This window comes from Mycotypha africana, assembly GCF_025528875.1.
Source record: "Mycotypha africana strain NRRL 2978 chromosome Unknown BDF20scaffold_1, whole genome shotgun sequence".
NCBI classification, from domain to species: domain Eukaryota; kingdom Fungi; phylum Mucoromycota; class Mucoromycetes; order Mucorales; family Mycotyphaceae; genus Mycotypha; species Mycotypha africana.
The window spans coordinates 3,695,925-3,719,295 of NW_026515725.1; the positions used below are offsets into that span (position 1 = coordinate 3,695,925).

Sequence of the window (23,371 nt, forward strand, 5' to 3'; positions counted from 1 at the left end):
TTGTCCACCACAACAGCAAATTGATTGGGTTTCGATTGAAAATTCTTGATGTTACTTCTGCTACATATTCATCAAGGCACAAAGTTGGCCAAAACCTGAGAATAATGATCCAATGGTTCAATAAAAAGTGCTTCAGAGCTTGAGGCAATAATACACACTATTGATGACAGTTCAAAGAAGCTCCTTGGCAAGACCTAACGGATAACGGTTGGACGTGATAGTTTTAAATACCCTGCCGTGACGTCTACTCCAACCGGAGTGGCTTATTGGGCGAGCTCAAGAAAAAGATTACCACTTCCGCTCGGTAAAAAAAAAAAACGAGGAACTGCCAAAAAAACGCATACAAGTAAAACAACCTTTTGTTCGCCTTTCCGTGAAAACCAAACTTTGAGAATCATATAATGGCCTCTACGTAGGTGTTAGATGTACAATTGCGTAAAGTTTAATTTTAGCAACATTTTTTACTCACTTTAATTGAAAGTAGCGCACCACCTAAAGCTTCTTGGGCTGATGAATATGAAGATGAAGAAGGTACCATCAAAAAGCGACTTCGTACACTTTTATTTGACGATTACAAGGCTTTGTTAGTTTCTCATTTTATTTCTTGTCTCGTTTTGTTCAGATTCCTTCCAACCCCAAGTCTATACTGATGAAGACGGCAATAAAGTCGTCATTGAATATAGAGAAAACGATGACGGAAAGAAAGTGAAGGTTAGGATTCAGCATTGTTTCATTAGTGAGGAAGCGACGGTTGAGCAACTCAATTTACAGTTTTCGAACTAACACAAATACCATGATTATAGGTTACTCGTAAGATTCGCTCCAAACTAGTTACTGAACATGTTAATAAAGCAGTTGCAGCTCGTAAAAAGTGGGCGAAGTTTGGTGAGGAAAAGGGTAAGAAGCCTGGACCCGATTTATCAACAACTACTATCGGTGAAAACATTCCACTCAAGTTAGGATCTAATACCGGCAAGGTAGTTTTGAAAGTGGATGTTGATTCATGTTTGTACTTTTTTACCAAACGTACCTATTTGTCGTTGTCAATCATAGAATGTTGAAGCAGTAGCTGAACAAGAAGCCAAGGATAAATTAGCCAGTCAACTCAAATCTAAAAATATTGCCTGTCGTATTTGTAAAGGCGATCATTTCACCTCTAAATGTCCTTACAAAGATACAATGCAACCTTTGGATGAAATCGCTTCTACCGTTGAACAAATGAAACTAAGCGATAGTGCTGCTGTCGCTGATAAGTTAGGCAGCCCCAGTTTATCAGCCATCGATTCACCTGCGGGCAACAAATACACACCTCCTCATCTCCGTAATAAACTTGGTGGTGCTAGCTCTCCTGCTGCTGGTGAATCTATGCGTGATAACAAACGTGATGATTCTGCTACTCTTCGTGTCACCAACTTATCAGAGGATGTAACAGATAGTGATATTCATGACTTATTCAATCGCTTTGGTGCTATTGCTCGTGTTTATCTTGCTCGTGATCACAAAACAAATCTCTGTAAAGGTTTCGCATTTGTTTCTTTCCATGATCGTGAAGCAGCTGAAAAGGCTCAACAAGCCATCAATGGTTATGGTTATGATAATCTTATCCTAAGAGTTGAATTTGCTAGAAGCTCTTAATTATTGGAAAAATAAAATAATCTTACTATACTATTATAACCCATATTAGCTTGCAATTCAAACCCTTCAACCTTATCATTAAAACATTTTATACACAGTAAAAAAAAGAATATTTAATTTCTTCATGGAAGACCCGTAATAAATGTTTGTAAAATATATATGTATGTCTGATATATTATTTGCCAGATGAACAAGCATTTATTCATGTATTTAATTCTCATACAGATTGAACATAACGGTGAGCAGACAGAAAGCAGACGCTAACGAAACAGCAGCAGCCTACATAATAATTAAACGCTGATATTGGTCTTGAATCTGTAGGAGATACGATTGAACTAAAACGAAAACTTTACGCGCATTGTATACAGAAGCGAAAATGAACTATTGATGTATGTACAATTTTATAAGCTCAATGTTTTCCGAGTTAGATACTGTAAGCACATCATCGTCTCAAGCTCTTTTTGTATTCAAGAGCTGCTCCGTATATGCTTTACTTTTCTCGCACTTTATACCTCTACATCTTTGGTTAACTTATTCAGAAGCTTTATATATTTATCGACGTGATATTGTATCTGTTTAGAATATGTTTTGCTTCGCTGATATGCCCAAACTCCACTAAAAGCATTACAACCCCACGAATAGCCGATGCAAGTGCAGCTGAAATCCATCCATGCTTGATATCTGTATGTTCACCCACAAAAACCAAACCATGATCGATTTTGAAATAAGAAGGCATGTAGAGTTTATGCTGCCCCGTGTAGGGTATAGCATAAGTCCCGCTTTGAAAGGGTTCCAAGCTATAACATTTTCGAACATATTTCCCTGTATAGTGCTTCTCAACCAAATTTCCATGAAGCTCCTTAAAGTCTTCTAGAACCCTTTCTACATGCTGTTGTTCGGTCATAGCGGCCAAAGACAGAGCTAAATCACCTTCTACGTAACTTGCCAGCACAGCAGCGGGTCCATTGTGACCGATATTATTTACCGGATAACATGTTGTCTCACTTAGTAGGTCAGTGTCATCACAACCACCTTGAATGGACCGTTTATATTGCTGTTCCCAGAAACGTTCGTCGAATTCAAGAGCGACTTTACAACCATGAGAATAAGCCAAATTATGTATGGCTTCACGTATCATGTAATCCAGTTTTTTGGGCAAATGCCACGTACGCAATACAGAAAAAGGTGCAGATACGATGACATTATCATAAGTGCGAGATTGATAGTGCTCCTCAAGGTTACTGTTCGAATTACTACCCTTATTACCTTTCACTGAGTCTTCTTCATCTTCTGCCGCCTTCCATTTCACCGTCACCTTTTGTATTTCATCATCATACTCCAATCGACTGACAGGCGCACGGTAAGTTATCTTCTCTTCTCCTATTTGAGGCAAAAAGGCTCTTGGAAAGTTTTCCATACCGCCTTGAATGGTGCGCCACTTGGAGGATGAGAAAACAAATATATCATACATCCATTGCCAAAGTTGTATGGCTGCCATGCCTGTTGCATAATTGGTCGCATTAAGACTGAGACCGAGTTTGTTATGAAGCCATCCCCATTCGGACCAATCATCGAAACCTTCGTCTAGTGCTTTGCGATGAGCGGCATATAGATCTTCGCTCATGAGGTGAAACCATTCATGAGAGGTGAAGGATGAAGTAGCGTTGAGGACCTCTTGCTTTAAAGAAGCAACACCTGAATCAACCGTTAGGTTTGGATTTGCTTGGGTTTCTCCAACAGTTGGTATCCGACCGTCAGGAAAACGAAAGCCAGCTTTAAAGTAAAGATTACTATTTTCTTGGTAAATTAAGAAAAAGAAATGGTAAGTTGGATAAAGTTAGATTGCTTTTTACAATGGATAATGCAATTGATATGCTTTACTTTGATCGATGCTGATACCAAGGAATAAATTCAATTTGATGACTCTCTTCGTTGAGCAAATTGAGTTCCTCGGCAACCTGAAATACAAGTTTAGTATCAGTGATCGGTAATGTTTCATTTTCATACTGTATTTCTACAGGAAGACGCATAGCACCCATTTCCTGGTATACAGTTTGAGAATCATCAAAGTAAGCTGTGTGTATACGACTGCATAAAATATACGAATAGAAGAAATGAAAGTGTTATTCCACTGCCGAACAATGGTATTATTTTCTTCGCATTGTACTGTTTTACTCCATCGCTTACCCTCCAACCCTGCTGGTCGCCTCTAAAATCTCATAATTGTGAAAATCCACTTGATCCAACAGGTAAGCACTGAAAAGGCCCGAGATACCCGCGCCGATTATACCAATTCCTAAAATTTGGAATGATTCCGAGCAGTGAGATAAGATATGAATTAGTTAAGCAATACCATTATAAGAAAGGCTGCTCATAAGAGGGAAATAGAGCGCATACTTTGGTCTTTGCTTGTAGCTAGAGTACATTCAGCATTTTTTCGGCTTTTATCAAAATCCACCGCATCAAGGTACATATGCTTGAATTCTGCATGAGAGCGTCTTTTTTTTTGATGTTCAGATTGTAATACGTATGGATTGCTCTTTGCTACAAGAATATCAGCTTCGTTCTTTAAGTATAAACAGTTCTTAGCGTAAGAACCAGTATCATTGTCAGTGTTCTTTGCATCGAATTGCTGTTGCTGATCTAGTCGATCTGTTGCAGGCACTCGCCATGATAATTTATATGACGTGGTAGTTGTATTTGTTGAAATGTAAATCTCATTGATTTGACGCATGGTGTCATTGATAGTTTCTATGGATGATGAAGAACAAGAGCCCTGGTACAAGGCGTATTTTCCCTGTATCAATGATGAATTGTTACTATTACCAGATGCTATGTATATATTGGTCAAAGAGTTAGCAACTATTTGGCGTTCAACATTGAGAGAAATGTAATGATCATTATTAAGCGAAATAGCAGCCGCAGAAACAGTAGCGATGTGCACAAACTCCAATACAATTAAGTTGGTGGCAGTAACGGATAATATTTTTAAAATAAAAAGACTAATCTTCATTTTAGCTCCTCTTTTAATTGAATAAAGAAAGGCAGAGAGATAGAGTAAGGACTAAAGAGTGAGTAAAAACCGTAGCCCACAATGATTCAGCAGCCATTCTTTATATAGCTTATGAAAGACAGCAAGCTTACAGCTTTCTTCTGTTGATACTTTAGTTATCCATTTTAAATTTCGCATGAACACGTTTACTATTAAATTCGGCTTTTTGGCGGAAAAATGTTCAATATACCATTAGATGGTATCATCCGACCAAGGCAATATTTAATGACTAGCACCATGGTACTCTAATAAGTGTTGATGCCATTCAGCATTAAATAAATAGGAGAGGTTAAGTAGCATTTGCAGCTGTAGTACGACCTCACATGATCCAATGAAAATTATAATGCCAAAGTCGTTCGTATTAAATTTCACTATTGAAAGCCCAGATTGTATTCGCACTTTAGCATTAGAAACTTCAATATCTTTATTGCTGAATACGTATAAATATGACTTTAGACCAGTCTTATGACGACAACAGCACTCGCGGTTTAACAGCTTTGAAGAATCTGGATATACCCACAAATAAGAGCAGTACTTCAGGGCAGCAAGTTACTAGACAACTATCAACCTCACGACGGACAAACCCGCATACACGAACACAGTCCATCTCGACACCATTTCATCAACATCTACTTCATTCGCCTTCGTTTTCGCCAACGTTGAATAATAATAAAAAGTTAAAGCATGGACGGAGAGGCTCTTTACCATTGGCTATTCACGTTACTGACATCAACTCAACTGCATTCAGTCGTCAAAACCTAGCATCACCTTCTTCACCGTATTGTTTGCTGAAATCACCTATACCACCCTTACCCGAAAAGGGAAATATTGCTATTGAAATTATGGATCCCAAAGTGGACGTTATGACATCGCATTATACTAATCATTCTTATGGAGGTCCAACATGTACAAGAACGATGATGCAAAACCTCTCGTATATATTGATGTGGTATTTCTTTTCAACTTCACTATCATTATACAATAAGAATTTGATGGGCCGCGATCGATTCAATTTCAATTTCCCTCTGTTAGTGAGTGCTATTCACGCTGGTTTACATACTATAATTACAAGTATTATGATGTGTTTAGGTGGAAAACGATGGAAGACAGGACGTACTATAGCACTTAAAGATTACATAATGAAAGTGGTGAGTAGAAATATTGAACCTAAAATGATGTAAGTTTCGTGCTTCTTCCAAAGCCCAATATTGACAATCGCCCACGAATGTGATAAGGTTCCTTGCGGTGTGACAGCCGCGTTAGAGATATCATGCTCGAATGCTTCACTGGTTTACATCACACTGTCTTTCTATACCATTGTCAAATCAAGTACACCTATTTGGGTGCTTCTATTTTCATTTATGTTTGGCTTTGAAAAAGCGAGGGTATCTCTAATCAGCATTATCCTAGTGATGGTCATAGGAGTCATTTTGACGGTCGAGGGCGAAACAAAATTCGATGGGTTAGGATTTATTCTGGTATTGACAGCTTCCATTGTATCTGGTCTTCGATGGAGTATGACACAATTATTACTACAGCATGAATCTTTGGGTATCAGTAATCCTATTGCCACGCTATACTACCTTAGTCCTGTTATGTTCGTTACTATGCTGGTTTTGAGTTTCATTTTTGAGCAGCCGTTACGGCAATTTCACGATTCAAAGCATTTTGAGACTATGTCACAGAGTATAGAATCACTAGGCTTAATGTCCATTGGAGGATTTCTTGGTAAGGGAGAAAGCACTAGAAAGATCTGAAAAAGAACGTATTTTGTTCACTAGATTCCGTAGCATTTGCAATGACTTTAGCCGAACTCTATCTCATCAAAAGCACCAATACAGTTACCTTGAGTGTAGCTGGCATAAGTAAAGAGATTGTTGTGATCACGTTATCCGTTTTGATATATGGAGATGTTTTGACTTCAAAAACCTTATTAGGGTAAAGTAGCAACGAGAGTGCTTTTTATAGTAAAAAAATAACGAAAGCGTACTTATTTTTGTTTGTTTGCTCTATTTAGGCTATTTATATCCATTGTTGGTATCATAGCTTACAATTACTACAGGATATTTAAGCAGCAGCCAGAGAAAGTTCAGTATCAGTTAATACCTATGCATCCACCTGCATCCACCACATCTGCTGCTAATAGCAATAGAAAACTGAGAGATTAACACAAAAGGACGAAATTTACGACCTTGAAAAAATAAAAAGCTTATCGTTGCCATTCAAAATTCTCTCTTTTGTTCAATATATCAATACATTTTTTTTTTCATAAACTTCGCAGAATGATGTATTCATTTAAGCTGCCTCTTCAACCGATCGGTTACTTATTCATTCTTTCGCATAGATGTTTAGCGAACTCTGCTTTGATTGCTCAAACACTCTTCAATGAGTTTAATATGGGGTAATATGGTTGTAAGGTTAATCCATTGTGCCTGTACTCAGGAATTGGTTGCTGAGAGCACTTTGTGAATTTTGTGAATTGTTGTATTATCCAATACAATATACATATGGTGCAGACTGGTTTATTCATTATGGCTAACATTTCGTTGAAGAACAGCAAAAAAAATTGATTCCGCATTGGTTCTAACTTTAGAATCTCACTTCAAGCCAGCAGCAACTTTTTTTTTTTTTTTTTTTTTTTTTTTTTTTTTTGGAAGGTATTTATCTGGAGAGCTTGCTTGGAAAGTGTAATCAGTTATAAGTGATTAGGCAACGCATGAGGTTGGAATTGTCGCACTCAGACTAAATTTTTATCCCCACTGCTTAGACCATGTTATATTTCACATTACATATCTTTAAATACATGCTCTTTCATAAATACGCGTTTGATTTTGAAACAATGTTGTCTCCTATGAATTCCTTGTTCCTTGGTATCATCAACTCCTAACCACTTAATCATCAGCCCTATCGCTAGCAAATCAACCTAATCAATTAAATATTGTGCCACTAAGTTTCAAACGCGAAGCAAGCATTGTATTTCATATGCAAAAAACACACAGATCATCAATACCAAAATAGTAACAGTTGTTTTTTATGCTAAAATGGGCTGGTCAAGGTTACACGTAGAGAAGAAAAAGCCTGCCAATACTATTTTTGTTTCAATACACTTAAATATCTCATTGAAGAAAAAGGCTGCATTTTTTTTCCTCTCTTCGTTAATAACATTTTCGCTTATCCTCTTAACAATCAGGTGTATAAATTATATCAAACTCTCTTAAAGTAATCATTGATTCCGAACTAAGAAAAATGGGTTGCTGCATGTCAAATGAAAGGGTAAATTTCTCAAAAGACACTGTCTTACAACGCACAAACCGATACAGGTTATTGAGCGATTAATTTCTGCAATAGAATACTGTTTTTGAAGTTACTATCGATGAACAGGGTAAGGCCCACAGAGTAGCCGAAGGAGAAGGAACTCACATTATCAGGATAACGCCAGATCAAGGAGAAATTCTTGAAAGAAAAGCCCCGATCAAGCCATCCGAATTCCAGAATGCATATTATGCTGCTTCCAAAAAGCCGTCTACTACTGAAATCAACACTATAATGAGGCCATTCGTTTCATGTTTTCCTACAGTAGGGCATAAAATTCATCCAACCTCTAACGAAAAGGCACAAAGTGAGTGTCAGAATAATAATAATGACAAGAAAGTCATAAACAAATTATTTGCCTACTAAGGGCTTGCATATTTATTACTGCCAACACTCTAACAGTATATATTTACTCGAACATTTAATATTTCTAATCTAACGCATCACTGCTCTTTCTCCTACTTCCCCGCTCCTCACATTTCTTATTCACGCCAAAGGTTAACGTACCGTATCTAATCTTATTCTTGTAAAATTGCTTCCTTTTCAAACATTTCCCCTTTTTAAAAATGTAATATTTGTTTTGTAATCCCTCGTTACATAGTCAAATTTGGGCAAACGAAAACATTAATCGTTTAAAAAAAAAGTCTTTGGACTTTTGTCAATAAAGCATTTGAATTGATCTTTAAAATAGCTAGTAGACAGAAAAGGTACAATAGGAAATTGTCTTTGTACTTTGGTTCTAGAATTCGAGAGGAGAAAGCATGTATTAACAGAATGTATAAAATCTTGGGCGATTTTTTAATGTCAACAGGATAATTTCATGTTTAGGTTTGAGCTGTCGTCTGTGGTATACTTTCAGCTTGATTAGAACTGGCGCCAAGGTTAAGCTAAGAAAGCCGTACAATGAAAGGGAGATGTACCTTTTTTAGAGTGAATAGGCAAAGTGTCCCGAAGAAAGTGTTACTACAGCTAGATTGAAAGCTTTTTTAGCTGTAGAAGATAATCATGAACAATTCGCTTATTATAGCTTCATTACCATGGGTCTATTTAAGTACAAGGTTACCAACGGTATACACTGTTCTGAGAATTTTAGATAACATCAGTATATCGTTGCCGAAGCTTACTTAAGGAGATTTTAAGACAGACAAAAACTGGCTAAAAATGCTCTTCAAAACGACGAGTAGGGAACTTAGGCCCATGAATAATATGATTCTTGCGACACACTGAAAGCTACATATTCCTGAAATAAGCTCTTTTATTATATTTGTACTTCGACAGCTTTATGTATTAGCAGCTATTCTTTATGAAAAATCGGTGTAATGGTCTTAGCGTATTTGATCGGATCTACTTTCGAAAGAGGGTGGTGCTTCGGGTGCCACTTCGTCTTCAGGGGAGCTTATATCCCAGAATCGTAATGTCTCATCACCTGCACCTGTAACAATTGTCCTTTCATCAGGACTTACTGACATGTATAATACACGAGATGTATGCCCAGAGAGGGTTGCCAGTTTGCGCATCTGCTCTGGTTTCCAAACAAAGACTTGGTTGCATAACTTGGCTGCTCCATCCGCATAACCATGCGTAGACACTAACTCGCCTGTTCTTTTCAACCAAGACAAGTTACATATCTGTGACCCTGTGTTGTAAGACCGCAAAAGCTTGCCATTCAAGGTGTTCCAAAACTTGATTGTCTTATCGGCGGTACCTCCACCACTCACCAAAATACCCCGACGGGAAGGATTCCATGCTATCGCCTTCACAGCCGCTGTATGATGTTTGAAATCATATAAAGGGGTGGAATCGGTTACGTTCCATATCATTAAGCGATTATCATTTCCACCGGTTGCCAGTTTTGAACTGTCGGGGCTCCATTTAATGCCACAAACTTCAGCTCCATGTCCAGTCAATGTACGGAAAGAAGGTTCAGGTGAGCGAACGTCGTGGTGGTATATGGTATGATCCCTTCCTCCAGTAGTAAGCACATTGTGAGTCCAGTCGAGGGCACTCACACGACCCGCATGCGTGTCCCATGTACGTATTAAGCCTTCTTGTCGTACATCATAAAGTAACGTGCGGCCATCGTCTACACCCACTGCTAACAATGGAATTAGTTTGTTCCAACTGACTGAAGTTATTTTATGATTTAGTAAATCGGCTAATTTTGTTACAATGCTTGTCCTTGAATTCCATATGTAGATACAGGTACCTAAACCGACAGCTACACAACCGTTGGGACCCCAATCAATCAAATTGAGATAGAAATCATCCTGAAGTTCTGGAGCATCGAGGACTTTGATGGGTGTTGGGTTAATTTCACGACGAGAATTCGTTGACAAGATCAAGTCTCGTAAATTAGAGCTGAATATTGAAGTTGAGAATTGACGTGCGTTCGGATCGGGTATTGTGGGAAAGGTATCGGTCATTACAGAAGTTGAACTGTAAGACGATGGGGGTATATGTGCGTCTGATGAGCGCTTATTTGTTGAACGAACATGTGAGGCAGGACTATTATGATCGTTATCGGAAATATCGTTATCGTTATTGCTGTAAGAAATATCGTAGTGAGGTGGCGATAATAGATGTGATGGTGTGGAGACTGGACTTATATTTCGTATAGTATGCGTATCATTGGATACTGTGAAGATGTAAGGACGTCTCGCTTGCTGTGAGATATTAGCATCATTAAAAGTGCTATCAGTAGACTCTGCTCGTAAGGGTGTTACGAACCGTAAAACTTCCTCCTCACGGCTTATGCGTCTTCGCAGAAAAGGTTGTTCTTCATCGTTGTCTTCTTGATCATCATCTAAAAAAGGGTTTCGTAATGGCGTGTCTGACTGCTTCCCAGCAAGTTGAGTGTTATAAAACAGATGTCTAGTACGTGTCATGGGGTCCATCTCTTCATCGGACATCAAACTTATCGTAGGCACTCTGTCGTTATTGCCACTCCCACCCTCCCACGGATCTCTTACTGGACTCTCCTGGTAAAACGACGACGATGATGACGCTTTACTGTTTCGGTGACTCTGGACGATCATATAGCGATCCCCTATATATTCATAGCTTTTCCTACCGTGGGGCGAAGGTGGAAACAGCTGTGCTATGTCTTGCTTTGGCTTCATTGGGGGTGTGCTAGGGCTCAAAGGTACACCAGTAGTATTTGTCGTGGTATCTTTTGCTGGTGAAGAAGGACTAATATCATCGATGTCGTCAATATCAGTTTTTACCGTATCATGGCCGCTGCTGTTGTAGGTATTATTTTTATCTTGATTCGTTGTTGACATTTTTCGCTCATTTCTAGTATTGTCTGCTGAAGGACTGCTATCTTTCTTATGCGATCTGAGCTTTTCGCGATAATCAACCATGTTTGTTCGGCCCTCTCTTCCAATCTCTTTTAAACTCACTCTTATGCTGGTTATTTTTATCTTTTTTTCTTTTGGAAAAATTAGCGTTTTTCTGTACCTTTTTTCCTCTCTTTTTTATACTTTTTCTTTTTTTGTTTTAGAAAAAAAAACTTACCTAAATCAAAATTCTTTCGCTTTGGGACTATCTGCTGAAATCAATTTTTCTATCAGAAACTATTGTCAGTCGATCGGAAAGAAAGGCTTGTACTAGTCTCAAGGAGTCAAAAATGTTGAAAATTGGAAATTTTGATTCAATACAAGTGAAAAAAAGTATAATGAAAGGCATTAGTTCCTTCTTCATGTTAAATCCTGTGCAAAACGTAGTCTTTTTTTCCTTATTGAAACTCAGCTACATAGCTTTTTATGCAATTTGCTGATGTACGTAAAGTCCGCCCGCTTTCATATAACATTGCTAAAATTCTGAAACCATTGAAGATGCATTTGAAGAAGCTACTACTATCTTGGAAGGATGCGTTGGAGAGTTTTCGTACGTAGTCTTGATATTGGTAGAGCATATTCATCTAAACAACTTATAGATACTGATTGTAGTGCGGCAGAACATGTACACAAAGGACCCCTACAATTGTCTTTCTACGGCCACGAAAAAGGAAGGCGGGTATACATAACTGAGTATTATGTCGAATCGAAAAGTTCTGTAATCATTAAGAGTTGCAGAGAACAGATGAATTGTTGGCAAATACGCTTAACGACAGTGTGATAATGCATGATATAAGAGAAAAAAACAATGCTAATGAACTAAACAGAAGGAGAACGATGCCATGTTCCACACAGATTGAAGGCCATCATTTATAACGACAGTCAAGAACTACGCAATATCATTCTTGGAACATAAATTATTGCAGTTTTCACACTATACAACAATTGCTGATCAAACAGTAAAAACTGTCATTTTCTGCTGATTCTCACAGCTTAAATCGATATCTGTCAATGTCATCATTTGATATGCTGCTACGGAACCTATCCTACATATAACAGTCTCTACCCATTGTTTCGATAATTGTTCTTGCTGACTATAGATCCTTTTTATAAGGGAAATCTGTTTTGCACAACGGATTTTCCCATCCATTCCTCCTGTCACGTCGAACACTCTTACTGACTTGCTTGTTTCTTGACTCTTATCATCTGTTCTAGAAGAATATACCTTATCCAAAGAACCGTCTTCTTCTACAGTAATAAGATGATATAAAACATTTTCGTTTTCCTCCTTCACTATTTTGGGGTCATATTTGAACACCCCATCCACATCAGTAAGAAATACGCATCTTTGAACCTCTGGTATATGTTTAGCCAATTGATAAATAATTGCATCACCTGATAAAATCGTACATCCTCTGACTCGGTCGAAAACTGCATCTCCATGTAAGACTGGAACAAATCCCAATTTTAAATACTTCTGTACACGCTTTATAATGGGTATAAATACTTGATCAGTAACGTCTTCGTGTTCTCCGTTATAATCTGACAGTTCCTCAATGTAATCGATAGGAGGTATGGAAAGAACAGGTACATCATGCTTTTGCAGTTGGTCTACAACATGGTGATTCAACTTCTGTAAGCAACAGCGAATATAACTAAACCCTTTTCTGTAGAAAGAAGACGGTGGTTTTAAGGTACTGGTATCTTTGATGTAGGAGGAAGTTACCGTTGATGAAAAAGAATTTGCAGCCCAACCGTCTTTCAAACGATATTCCTTGGCTTGTGGATGACCAAAACTACCTGCCCCATGTACAAGAATTAGCTTGAACCCTTTTTCTAGGAGCTTCTTGTATGCAAGAGCAATTTGTGAATATGTATGATTGTCTCTTTCTTCATCAACGGGGAAATCGCAAAGGCCGCTTTTGTTAGTGATCGCCGCTCCTCCTAATTTTACAATAACTATTCGACCAGAAGAGGAATGAGTGCTAAAGGGAAGAGCGCTGAAATTGGTTTCAGGTGATTTTGGATGGTCTGAACTACACTCCTTCATCAGTTTGCTGAGTATTGGTAATTGACACCAGGATTAAGATTCTTTCCCTGAAAATCATTGCACGTTGAAAACCCAATATTTCTTCTACCGATCAAAGCAGTCTGAACTGGTGTAACAACAAGACGTTTAGAAAATCTGTTGAATGTCATCTAAACGAAAGATCTCTTTTAAGTTGTTTGATCCCATAAAGGTAGGCGGCAATCTATTTTACTATGGTGATGTCTGTTATAAGTTTTAGGCCTGTTAAGACCTTCTAAGTTGACTGTAATATTATGCATAACTAAGTGACATTTTCGTATATATCATTTTCGTACTAAAAGGTTACAATTATACAAAGATTTCATATAACAATAGTCAGTGATTATTTTCCAACGCAACAATAATGATACCAATAAGTGTTTATTATCGCTCCTTTTGTTATTTCATCATTTATGGAGGTCAACTAATTTTGAAGAACAAATCCCATAATTCCATTCTGTAGGTTTTCTACCAAACAGTTTCCTTTTTGCTAAACATGAAAACCTATTTCTACCCAGCTATTGGAATTCCATCAGTATTTTTCACAAATATATTTGAGCAAGCCTTGGTTGTTTTAAGTAGTGAATAGTAGTAGCTCTTCATTCCGCCCCCCAAAAAAAAGCTACTTGATTCTTTTATTGCTTTTATAACGTAAGAATATGTCCCAATGGCTTTGGCTATGCTTGCCGCAAAATCCAGAAACGACAAATGATTTCCTGTTCCAGCGAAGCCCTCACTTCGCCTGTCGAGTGATAATCTCTTCTTTATAGATAAAAATTCTCTAGGAGTATTCACCAGTTTAACCACTGCTTGTTGTGGATTTTACTTGAAGCAGAAGCGATAGGCGGGAGGTTAGAATGATAAGAAGGTATTGCTCACTCAAATGCATTTGCTATTCTTCTCTTGGCTACTTTTGATCTTTCCTTCGACTATTTTGCAATATTTTCAATTACAAAAACTCGACTTGATTCACCACCTTGACCGACCAAAATTTCCTTCTGTCTCTTTACAAGCTTAGAGAGACGTTTACTTTTCTCAATTTGAGTTTTCTGATATTATTAAAGGATACATTTTGCTTGTGAGTCATACACACATCAATAATAGATTTAAGTGTTTTTATATCTCATAATAAGACGACTTTGCACCTAACTTGTGCAATAATGTAAACGACTATCACTTTCTCAAAATGCTATGCACTGTAACTCTTTACTCCAGTAAATATTTCTTTGTGTAGCCTTGTGCATTTCCATTACCGAGCCTCCAAAATGGATAAAAACTGAGTGAGCACAGATCTCTTTTCTCATACCTTTCATTTTTAATACATTTTGTTAAGCTCAAGCACAAGATATACTAATATGTCTTTCTTATTGTAAGAATGAGCGTAATGTTTTTCAAAACTAATCTTAACCCTTAAACTTACATACACGCTCGAATTCCGAAGAAATAATGGCGTCCGTATCCCAGCTATAGGTTTAGGAACATGGTGAATTTACGAGATGATGAGGAAGTTTATATTGTTCAGCAGAAAATTCTTTCCTAATAGTGCTTCTCAAATTGTGCAAAAATTCAGGCAATCAAAACCGAATGACGTCTATAATGCTGTTTTGACAGCTTTGAAGACTGGGTAAAGCACAGTAACGAACTTCAAAAGACAAGAGGTTGATAGGATATCTAAATTATTATTCTGCTTCCTGATCTTAGATATACACACATTGATACAGCTTATGTGTGTACGTACAAAAACACAGAATTTCACCAGCTTCATATCGTACTTATACATAATAGAACTGATCAATTGACCATCCATATCATTTTATAATTGCTACATAGACCGCAATGAAAAAGAAGTCGGACAAGCTATTAAGGATAGTGGAATACCAAGAGAAAGATTATTCATAACAACAAAACTGTAATAGATAACATATATTGTTACTTGCAGAAATAATGGACTTATTCCTATCCTCTTCTGTATTCATACCAATGAAAAGTTGGAACACGAGTCATCGACCAGAACTTGTAGAAGAAGCAATAACCGTATCTTTGACGAATTTACAATTGGAGTACGTTGATTTATATTTAATGCATTGGTAAGCCTAATTTTACTCTTTATGGTTAATTTTATTCGTTCATATAAATCATTGCTTCATATAACAGGCCTATCGCATTTCAGCCTTCAAAATACAGTATTCCAAAAACAGCTGACGGGCGTGTTGCTTTGGATTGGACGGTGGATTTTGTAGACACGTATAAAGTAAACATTATTATTTTCTCCATCGATAAAAAGTTGATAAAGGCTTCTTGTTAATGAAGTAGAGAATTTATCATATTACAAACTTTCTCTAGGCCATGGAAAAGTTAGTCAAGAATAAGAAAGCACGTGCAATAGGCGTCAGTAATTTTAATAAGCAAAACTTACAAAAACTGTTAAAGTCCTGTAACATCATACCCGCCGTCAATCAAGTAAGTTGACAGCGTACATAGAAAATATAAACCAAATGCAACCCTGTTTCAGTTGATAACTTTAAAAAATGACTTGCTTTGATCAATTGTCGTTGTATTTATTCGTTTTTGTAGGTTGAGATGCATTCATACTTACCACAGCCCGACTTGTTACAATTTTGTCAAAGTAAGCAAATTCATGTTACTGCCTACTCGCCATTAGGGAGCACCAACTCTCCTATAATGGAAGAGCCACTTGTGGTAAGTTAAAAGATATAAAAGCAGGAGTCAGAGTATAAATACACGCTTCCAAGGAACAGTTGAGTAACAACTTATTTACACTGATACAAAATCTATTGAAAACAGTTGAAGATTGCGCAGAAGTATAATATCACCCAGGCTCAAGTATTGTTGTCATGGGGTATTCAACGGGGCTGTTCTGTTATTCCAAAATCAGTGACAGCTTCAAGAATCGTTAGCAATTTTAAAACAGTCAAATTGGACAGAGAAGATTTTGAACAACTACAGACTTTGAAAGGGATAGATGAACCCGAACGACTACTCGATCCGTCATCCATTTGGGGAGTGGAGATATACAAGCCGAAGTTGTAATGTTTGAAAGAACAGATGTACATAAAGATGGTATTCATAACGAAATACATCCAAATTCGCGTAATAAAGACAAATGCGTCACTACATTCTTATAACTGACCAAAAAAAAAAAAAAATGAAGAAAACTAAATTCTAGTATTGACGTTAAACATTTCGCAATTTCTTAAACGTTTGAGGCATTGATGAACGTTTCTTTTATGCTTTATGCTTTAGTTTCCACCATTACTTAAAAACGACACGCCAGCATTTATTAGGTTTATCGAATGTCTTTGAAAGTTACGATTCCATTCCGCTTTCACTATTCTGAAAACGTTAAAAATCAAGCCTACTGAATGCATAATACATGTATAACATATTCGTCTCTCAGACTTAAAGCTCACGATGCGGGCTGACAAAAGGAGGATCAGCATTTGTTCGTACAATACATTATGGTTGAAAGCTCTCCACATTTAAGAATTTTCTGCTAAAATAGTTTTATTGCGACACGTTGGTGGGTGATTTCCATAGTCTGCGGTTCTATACGAAAATCCTTCAAGTTGAATATTAACGGATACTGAGTCATTTTAACAAAAAGGAATTATTCTTCTTTGGCTCGTATTGGTTTCTTCGTTCATAGCATAAATGTGAAAACTATTCGATTGGTTCGTTATGTCGATAACAAACTGCGTGATTAGTTCAAAGAAACTTCTCATGGTTAAATACGACTATCATTCGGAATCAATCAATCCGCTATTATCTGTCCGTCTGTTATTCATTGGTGGCGAGCTCCTGGCCGTTGTTGCTCTTTACCATTTTATTTTAATAAAAGATTGGAAGAGTAAATATGAACTGCAGTTCCTCTATAAATCATTTGATACTTAACTCAACAGGCATCTTTAAGGTTTCATTTTCTATAAAAAACGCTTTACTACGCATGTTTATACGAAAACTAGTCCAGCACTTTAAAGACAGAACCCGTCTAATAAAAGAGAAAATATTCTCTAACCAAAGCATAGCATTACGATGGCTAGAGCGTAATATTTATGTAGACATAGAGAGCTTATATCAATTTGCTATGGTTTAAAACATCTCACTCTTTATGATTCGGCCCCTTGAAGTTGAGCCTGCTGGCTGCTTCTTGTGGAAGCAGCCATAACTTGTTCTCTGTTGATTCTCAGATAATGAAAATATTATTTGCAGTTCCTGACAGGTCATCTTTGTACAGTTGAAGGTTGCACGAAAGCTGCTAATCTGATGAATTGGCCCCCTAATCCGTTATCCTTTTCTCTCTCTTTCTTTTAGCATATTTATATTAGTTATTTTCTGTTTTGTCTATCATTTGTATACTCATATACCCCTTCTTTCTTCCACAATATCAATAAAATAGATAAACATATATTTATACCTACGTAAATTCATTACCAAGATACCATTATGGAGGCGAAAGTGACTAGACATATCTCTGCCAACCTGGAAGAACTAAATGAGAAAATTGCGCGGATTTTAAAGGATCCAAAAACTTCTTCAGACGCAATGATGAAAACAAATGTCAACATTGAAATGATGACTCGTTCAGAGTTAGAAAATTTTGCAGAAGGAGGTACGAAAAAAAAAGGGGAAAATATAATAATAAAAAATACTTGTAGAATGATAAAATCATTGAGAAGTAGAATTTCATTTTGAAAGGTGGATTGGGTGCCTGTGTTTCAAAGGTCGATGTATTAGCTAATACAGCAGACGATTTAATGTATTTGCAAGGTACAGATAGCAATTTTGTATGAGTTTATTGATCTCTTCTCAATATTGAAACTTCAATCCATGCTTATTGTATTCGATATAGGGGAGCGCATCATTGTTTTAAAGCATATTCAGGATGATACATATTTGGGGTATTGCGAAGGAGTCATTGGTAATTTCAACGCAGAAAATGTGCATTTTGTAGAGTTAGATCCGAGAGTGTTGGAATCATTAGACGCAGACTATACCTCAGATATCATGACAGCAGAAGGTTATCATAGCAGCAATAGAAATTCAAATAATAGCAGTAACCATCAGTATTACTATCAGCAGACACTGGATTCTAAAGCGTACCTAGGAAAGCCAAGTTTTGACAGTATTGGAACATCAGGGACCGCTTCTTCTCTATCGGCAATGAATACAAATAATATGAGCGTCAATAATAGTAGTGCATTTCAAAGCCCACATAGCTCACACATATCAACAGTTTCTTACTTCAATAATTCCTCGCTGGAAGATCAACTTATCCATGATTATAGTAATAATGACAATCAGCAGCAGCTATACGAAGATGAAGACCCTTATGATACAACAGCTCTAAATATAGATTACTCGGATGAAGAAGAAATGGCTCACTTTAGTATGAATGTCCAGCGAGGAGAAAGCAAAAATATACCCCCAGTTACTGATGTTACCCCCAATACTTTGTATAATGGTATCAATAATATTGATAGAAGTAGCATAGCCCATTCGACAACAACAAGAACATTCACATCAGGAAGGAGCACCAGTGCAGCGCCTCAACCGAAGAATAACCTAACTTTGGACGAATATGGGTTCATTATAGCAACAGATCAACAAGCTAGAACAATATCACGCCATTCTTCAACAAATTCTTCCAAACAAAAAAAATCAAAGCATGCCAACAACAAATCAATGAAAGATTATCGAGAAACAGAATTGAAATGGCTATCAATAGTGAGCAAATTAGATGCTGGTACTGTCAAAAGAGACGCCAAGTTGAAAAAATTGGTTCGGCAGGGCATTCCAGCTTCTGTAAGACCCCGTGTATGGCAATTTTTGGCTGGATCCATTCATAGTAACAATAATAATAGCCAATGGATCAAACAACTCCTCAGTCGGCCCAGAATACCCATTTACGATGTCATTGAACGTGATATTGCACGCTGTTACCCCGACCACGTACAGTTTATGGATGAATCAGGACAAGGCCAAAAAGATCTCTCTCACCTCCTCAAGGCTTACGCCCAATACAATCCTGAGCTTGAATATTGTCAAGGCATGGGGCGACTCGCTGGCTTGATGCTCATGCACATGTCGCTTGAAGATGCCTTTTCCCTCTTTGTGGCTACCATTGACCGGTACATGAACGGCTACTTCACACCTACGCTTTCTCAATTACACATTGACGCCTATATTATTGGTCAACTCCTTGAGGACCATCAACCAAAACTCGCTCACCACCTACAAAAAAACGAAGTACTACCGATAATGTATATTGCCCAATGGTTTTTGACGGCTTTTACAATGACACTCCCTTGGGAATCCGTACTTCGTGTTTGGGATGCTTTCTATTTCGAAGGAATCAAAGTATTTTATCGCGTGAGTTTGGCTATTTTAGAACTCTGTAAGGAGCATTTGTTGACGGCATGTCCGACTAGTTCTGAATTGCTGGCGTTTTTGTTACATATTCCTCACCAGTATTTGGAGCCTCATGTGTTATTAGAGACGGCATTTCGGATCAACCTTTCGAAAACGGATATTAAGAAATACGCGAAAAAGGCAGGCACGGCAGACGATACGTTGAGTACATTTGGATTGCCTTTTGAGCATGGAATTAAAAATTTGCAAGTCGGAGGAATCTCGAATGGTTCTCAAAATGGAGGAAGAGCAGGAAGTGGTGGTATTGGATTGGCTAAGCCATTCCAAAATAGCTTAGGTTTCAAGAAAAAATCGTAAAATTAAAAAAACTTGAGTCCTTCGTTCAATAAGGGGGCTTTCATTAACTTTATTATTCAGGCTCTTTTGAGACAGAATAAACCTTCGTTCTCTGAGAAGAAAACCACAATAATTCCTGCTATGAGTAAACCGAAATAAAATGAGAAGAGACGGATTCCCTTGAAGTGTGTGCTTGTTTTGAAGGGGTGTGTATATGTATGTATGCGTCTTTATGCACATGTATTGTGTAATTTGTTTTATAACGTAATATACCTGCTACTACCGCCACCATTTTTATCCATATACTGATATTATTATTGTTACATTACTTTTTCCCTTTATTGACAACAACACTGCTATGATGTTCAGTGGAATTAAGGACTATATACTATTACTATTATTACTGCTGATTCCAATCCAACGAATCCGTTCGACTACTGGAATAGATATAATGCCCTTGCTGTTGCTGGGGTTCAATGTAATCCTGTTGTAATCGTTGCTTTCCTCCACCGTGATCATAGCCATTTTGCACACTCGTAGCATTACTATAAGTAGACATGGACCTGCTTATACTACCATTGATATTACTATTACTATTCATACCCGTATGATAGTTACTGTAATATTGTTGTTGCAATTGTGGCGGTGGTCTGTTCATATGAATACTAGGTCGTGGCTGTAGTCGAGTATTATTGAGATTCATATTATAGACAGGCCTAGTGTTCATGATAGAAGCTGGCGAAGAAGGTAGCATTTGTTGCTGTGGTCTATACATCATATTTGGAGGAGGAGGCCTTTGATTATAAAAACCATTGGGAGGTCGTGAAGGCAGTTGTGCTTGATGTTGCTGCTGTTGTATGTAGCCATTATTGATATAAGGTCTGCTATTACTATTGTTAGGTATAGGTGATCCCATTTTCATAGGAGGGCGACTGATCATCATTCCATTGTTATTATTGTTCATATTTGGCCCAGAATAAGGTCGTGGGTTATGCGGGATATAGTTCGGTCTGGTAATTTGTGGTGACTGAGGAAGATGCTGATGTTGTTGCTGCGGAAAATAAGCAGGTTGTTGTGGAGCATACTGTTGATGTTGTTGTTGCGGTGAACGTTGTGGATATGGCGAGGCTTGATGATACAATGACTGTGGCTGATAATTTGGAGAAACAAATTGCTGTTGTTGTTGTAGTTGTTGCCGTGGTAATTGCTGTTCTGAAGCTGCTGATTGGTTAGTATGCACCTCAGCAGATCTACGTTTTGGTGAGTGAGTAGGGGATGGTAAAAAGTCTAAGAAATCTACAACATCAGCCGCACTGGGTTCAGGACCTAATTCTTCAAGTAGCTCCGCGTCTGTTTTCTGCTTCTGCTGTTTTTGTTCCTGAAACGCATCATTATTGCTTGTAGAAGAGATACTGATAGTGGTAACTGAAGGCGAGATAGGTGAGGAAGGATTTGAATTAAAATGGTTTGCTAATAAGCTTGCTTTTTTCTTTTCGAATCCCTTCAGAGTAATGTCTCCATCTTCCAGCTCCAAATGAAGATTTTGAAGTTGCTCTAATATTTCTGGAGGTAAATCTTGGTTCTGATTTGGATTCATTCAGCTGCTAAACGTGATGTCAATTTTGAACAGGCTGGATGCTAAGTTGTTAAAAGGACAAAAAGGAAAGAGAAAAGGGAAATTTGTATAGTATTGATAACAATATGAAAGGAAAGGAAATGTTGAAAAAAAGGAGCAAAATAAGCGGGGCCGTTTTTAGGCTTGTTGTGAAAGGGGAAAAAAAGTTTATTTTAATGTGATTTAAAAGAAAGAAAGTCTACAAGAGTTCTACAAAAATAAAACAGCAATTAAGCACGTTTTTCGCTTGTAATTTAATAGCAAATGGCGCCTTGAAATACCACTATTGCTTGATTCGCCTAGGACCGAAGATGGCAGAACCAACTCTAACATTATCTGATCCCAACTTCAAGGCTTCTATGTAATCGCCTGACATACCAAAACTGGCTTCGAAATGATCTAATTCTAACCTTGATTTAATGTCTTCTTTGAGTTCAACAATTTTCTATGCAGAGTAAATTAGAAGAAACACATTTAGATAGACCCTATCACACAAAGGGTTACACACATACACCTACTTACTTTGAAGTCAGGATTATTTGCTGCATCACGATCTTTCATACCAATGGTCATTAAACCATACAATTCTAAAGCAGGGCAATTTTCCTTAATGTGTTTACAAACTTTATATGTCTCTTCTGGTTCACATCCGCTTTTAGCTACCCAAATGAAAAAAGTTTCCTAGTTAGATCGCTCCATGTTTCTCAATAGTACAGATAGTGTAATTATCATTACATTCTTCTCCACTTGTATTGATTTGAACATAGACTCTTAATTTGTCCTTTCTACCAACATTGACACATGCCTTGTTCAGGGCATCCGCTTTCTTTTCACTTTCGATCGTCTCCACAGCAAACAAATTGGGTATCTCTATCGAACGATAATATGACCTCGATTATAACAGCTATTCATTTTGCTTGCTATCATTTTTTTTTTTTTAAAAATAACGTACTTGCTACTATTTTACATTTGTTTGTTTGTAAATGTCCAATGAAGTGCCACGCAATGTTTGAAGGAAGCTATCATACAATAAGAAATAACCACTGAGTAAAAGCTATATTTTTTGAGAACTCTGAAAACTACATACATTTTTACTCTTTTCTTCCAGTTCAGCTGCCTAAATGGAGAAGATGTTCATTTCATTTTCGTATGATTTGAGGTTCTGAGTCGGTCACTACATGAAAGAAAAAACCCTTACGTAGCTTTCACCAAAGTGAATCTGACCAGTCTTCATAGCATATGAAATATCTTCAGCAGGCATATATTTACTAACAGCTACTAAGCGAGCCTATAAAGAAAATTATGAGTAATGGCTGCATACAATTAACAATGAACCAAAACGCGCGTTCATCGATTCAGTATGGAAAGTTTTTGAAAAGATGCTTTACACTAGGGTGTGTTTTGAATTCCTCGACTGTCTTTAGTACATCCTTCAAGTTTTCGACAACAGTCTTCTCACGTTCTGCAGCAGCATTGACAGTGGTAGACATGACTCTTGCTAAAAGTTGGTTGCTAAAATAGGATTTTGTGGATAAATTATTCAAAAAGAACTTTTTTGAATAATTAGCGAGCATTTAAATGAATTAAAAAAAATAAATAAAATAAGAGGTCAAACGCAAGAGGAG

General features: G+C 37.3%; 11 protein-coding genes across 11 annotated transcripts; 6 read left to right on the plus strand and 5 right to left on the minus strand.

Annotated features, from left to right (window-relative positions):
- Positions 1–321: 321 nt before the first annotated feature.
- Positions 322–1,773, plus strand: BDF20DRAFT_848666 (eukaryotic translation initiation factor 3 subunit G-domain-containing protein). Its single transcript, XM_053079869.1, has 5 exons — positions 322–412; positions 485–531; positions 623–711; positions 804–977; positions 1,054–1,773. Exons 1-5 carry the CDS (start codon positions 402–404, stop codon positions 1,633–1,635), a joined length of 903 nt encoding a protein of 300 aa, XP_052941419.1. The 5' UTR covers positions 322–401; the 3' UTR covers positions 1,636–1,773.
- On the minus strand, positions 1,774–4,741 carry BDF20DRAFT_984705 (flavin-containing amine oxidoreductase-domain containing protein). The gene is made up of 4 exons (XM_053085179.1): positions 4,033–4,741; positions 3,823–3,931; positions 3,517–3,723; positions 1,774–3,425 (listed from the first exon to the last, which is right to left on the minus strand). The coding sequence occupies exons 1-4, from the start codon at positions 4,646–4,648 to the stop codon at positions 2,180–2,182; spliced, it is 2,178 nt and encodes a 725-aa protein (XP_052941420.1). The 5' UTR covers positions 4,649–4,741; the 3' UTR covers positions 1,774–2,179.
- A 79-nt stretch (positions 4,742–4,820) lies between these two features.
- On the plus strand, positions 4,821–5,958 carry BDF20DRAFT_91580 (uncharacterized protein). The gene has a single exon (XM_053084369.1). It carries the CDS (start codon positions 5,134–5,136, stop codon positions 5,866–5,868), a length of 735 nt encoding a protein of 244 aa, XP_052941421.1. The 5' UTR covers positions 4,821–5,133; the 3' UTR covers positions 5,869–5,958.
- A 45-nt stretch (positions 5,959–6,003) lies between these two features.
- Positions 6,004–6,855, plus strand: BDF20DRAFT_810647 (triose-phosphate transporter family-domain-containing protein; the record flags this gene model as incomplete). Its single annotated transcript, XM_053076611.1, has 3 exons — positions 6,004–6,415; positions 6,478–6,625; positions 6,705–6,855. Coding segments are annotated over 3 exons (711 nt in total), but the record flags the coding sequence as incomplete, so codon positions are not given.
- A 1,078-nt stretch (positions 6,856–7,933) lies between these two features.
- On the plus strand, positions 7,934–8,152 carry BDF20DRAFT_807110 (uncharacterized protein; the record flags this gene model as incomplete). The annotated part of the gene is made up of 2 exons (XM_053076540.1): positions 7,934–7,981; positions 8,036–8,152. Coding segments are annotated over 2 exons (165 nt in total), but the record flags the coding sequence as incomplete, so codon positions are not given.
- A 1,172-nt stretch (positions 8,153–9,324) lies between these two features.
- On the minus strand, positions 9,325–10,422 carry BDF20DRAFT_904429 (WD40-repeat-containing domain protein; the record flags this gene model as incomplete). The annotated part of the gene is made up of 1 exon (XM_053083028.1): positions 9,325–10,422. The coding sequence occupies one exon, from the start codon at positions 10,420–10,422 to the stop codon at positions 9,325–9,327; it is 1,098 nt and encodes a 365-aa protein (XP_052941424.1).
- Positions 10,423–12,289: 1,867 nt separating this feature from the next.
- Positions 12,290–13,387, minus strand: BDF20DRAFT_811510 (amino acid kinase family-domain-containing protein; the record flags this gene model as incomplete). The annotated part of the gene is made up of 2 exons (XM_053076699.1): positions 12,290–12,528; positions 12,577–13,387. 2 exons carry the CDS (start codon positions 13,385–13,387, stop codon positions 12,290–12,292), a joined length of 1,050 nt encoding a protein of 349 aa, XP_052941425.1.
- A 1,339-nt stretch (positions 13,388–14,726) lies between these two features.
- Positions 14,727–16,581, plus strand: BDF20DRAFT_848698 (NADP-dependent oxidoreductase domain-containing protein). The gene is made up of 10 exons (XM_053079870.1): positions 14,727–14,774; positions 14,847–14,888; positions 14,976–15,029; positions 15,107–15,135; positions 15,236–15,314; positions 15,394–15,492; positions 15,560–15,656; positions 15,749–15,865; positions 15,980–16,105; positions 16,211–16,581. Exons 1-10 carry the CDS (start codon positions 14,761–14,763, stop codon positions 16,454–16,456), a joined length of 903 nt encoding a protein of 300 aa, XP_052941426.1. The 5' UTR covers positions 14,727–14,760; the 3' UTR covers positions 16,457–16,581.
- A 1,480-nt stretch (positions 16,582–18,061) lies between these two features.
- Positions 18,062–20,265, plus strand: BDF20DRAFT_91967 (rab-GTPase-TBC domain-containing protein). The gene is made up of 2 exons (XM_053084653.1): positions 18,062–18,193; positions 18,276–20,265. Exons 1-2 carry the CDS (start codon positions 18,181–18,183, stop codon positions 20,150–20,152), a joined length of 1,890 nt encoding a protein of 629 aa, XP_052941427.1. The 5' UTR covers positions 18,062–18,180; the 3' UTR covers positions 20,153–20,265.
- Positions 20,266–20,531: 266 nt separating this feature from the next.
- BDF20DRAFT_832148 (uncharacterized protein) lies at positions 20,532–21,728 on the minus strand (the record flags this gene model as incomplete). The annotated part of the gene is made up of 1 exon (XM_053078513.1): positions 20,532–21,728. The coding sequence occupies one exon, from the start codon at positions 21,726–21,728 to the stop codon at positions 20,532–20,534; it is 1,197 nt and encodes a 398-aa protein (XP_052941428.1).
- A 194-nt stretch (positions 21,729–21,922) lies between these two features.
- Positions 21,923–23,354, minus strand: BDF20DRAFT_848713 (uncharacterized protein). Its single transcript, XM_053079871.1, has 7 exons — positions 23,135–23,354; positions 22,945–23,034; positions 22,834–22,863; positions 22,699–22,765; positions 22,482–22,616; positions 22,269–22,405; positions 21,923–22,191 (listed from the first exon to the last, which is right to left on the minus strand). The coding sequence occupies exons 1-7, from the start codon at positions 23,318–23,320 to the stop codon at positions 22,030–22,032; spliced, it is 807 nt and encodes a 268-aa protein (XP_052941429.1). The 5' UTR covers positions 23,321–23,354; the 3' UTR covers positions 21,923–22,029.
- Between the last annotated feature and the right edge of the window lie 17 nt (positions 23,355–23,371).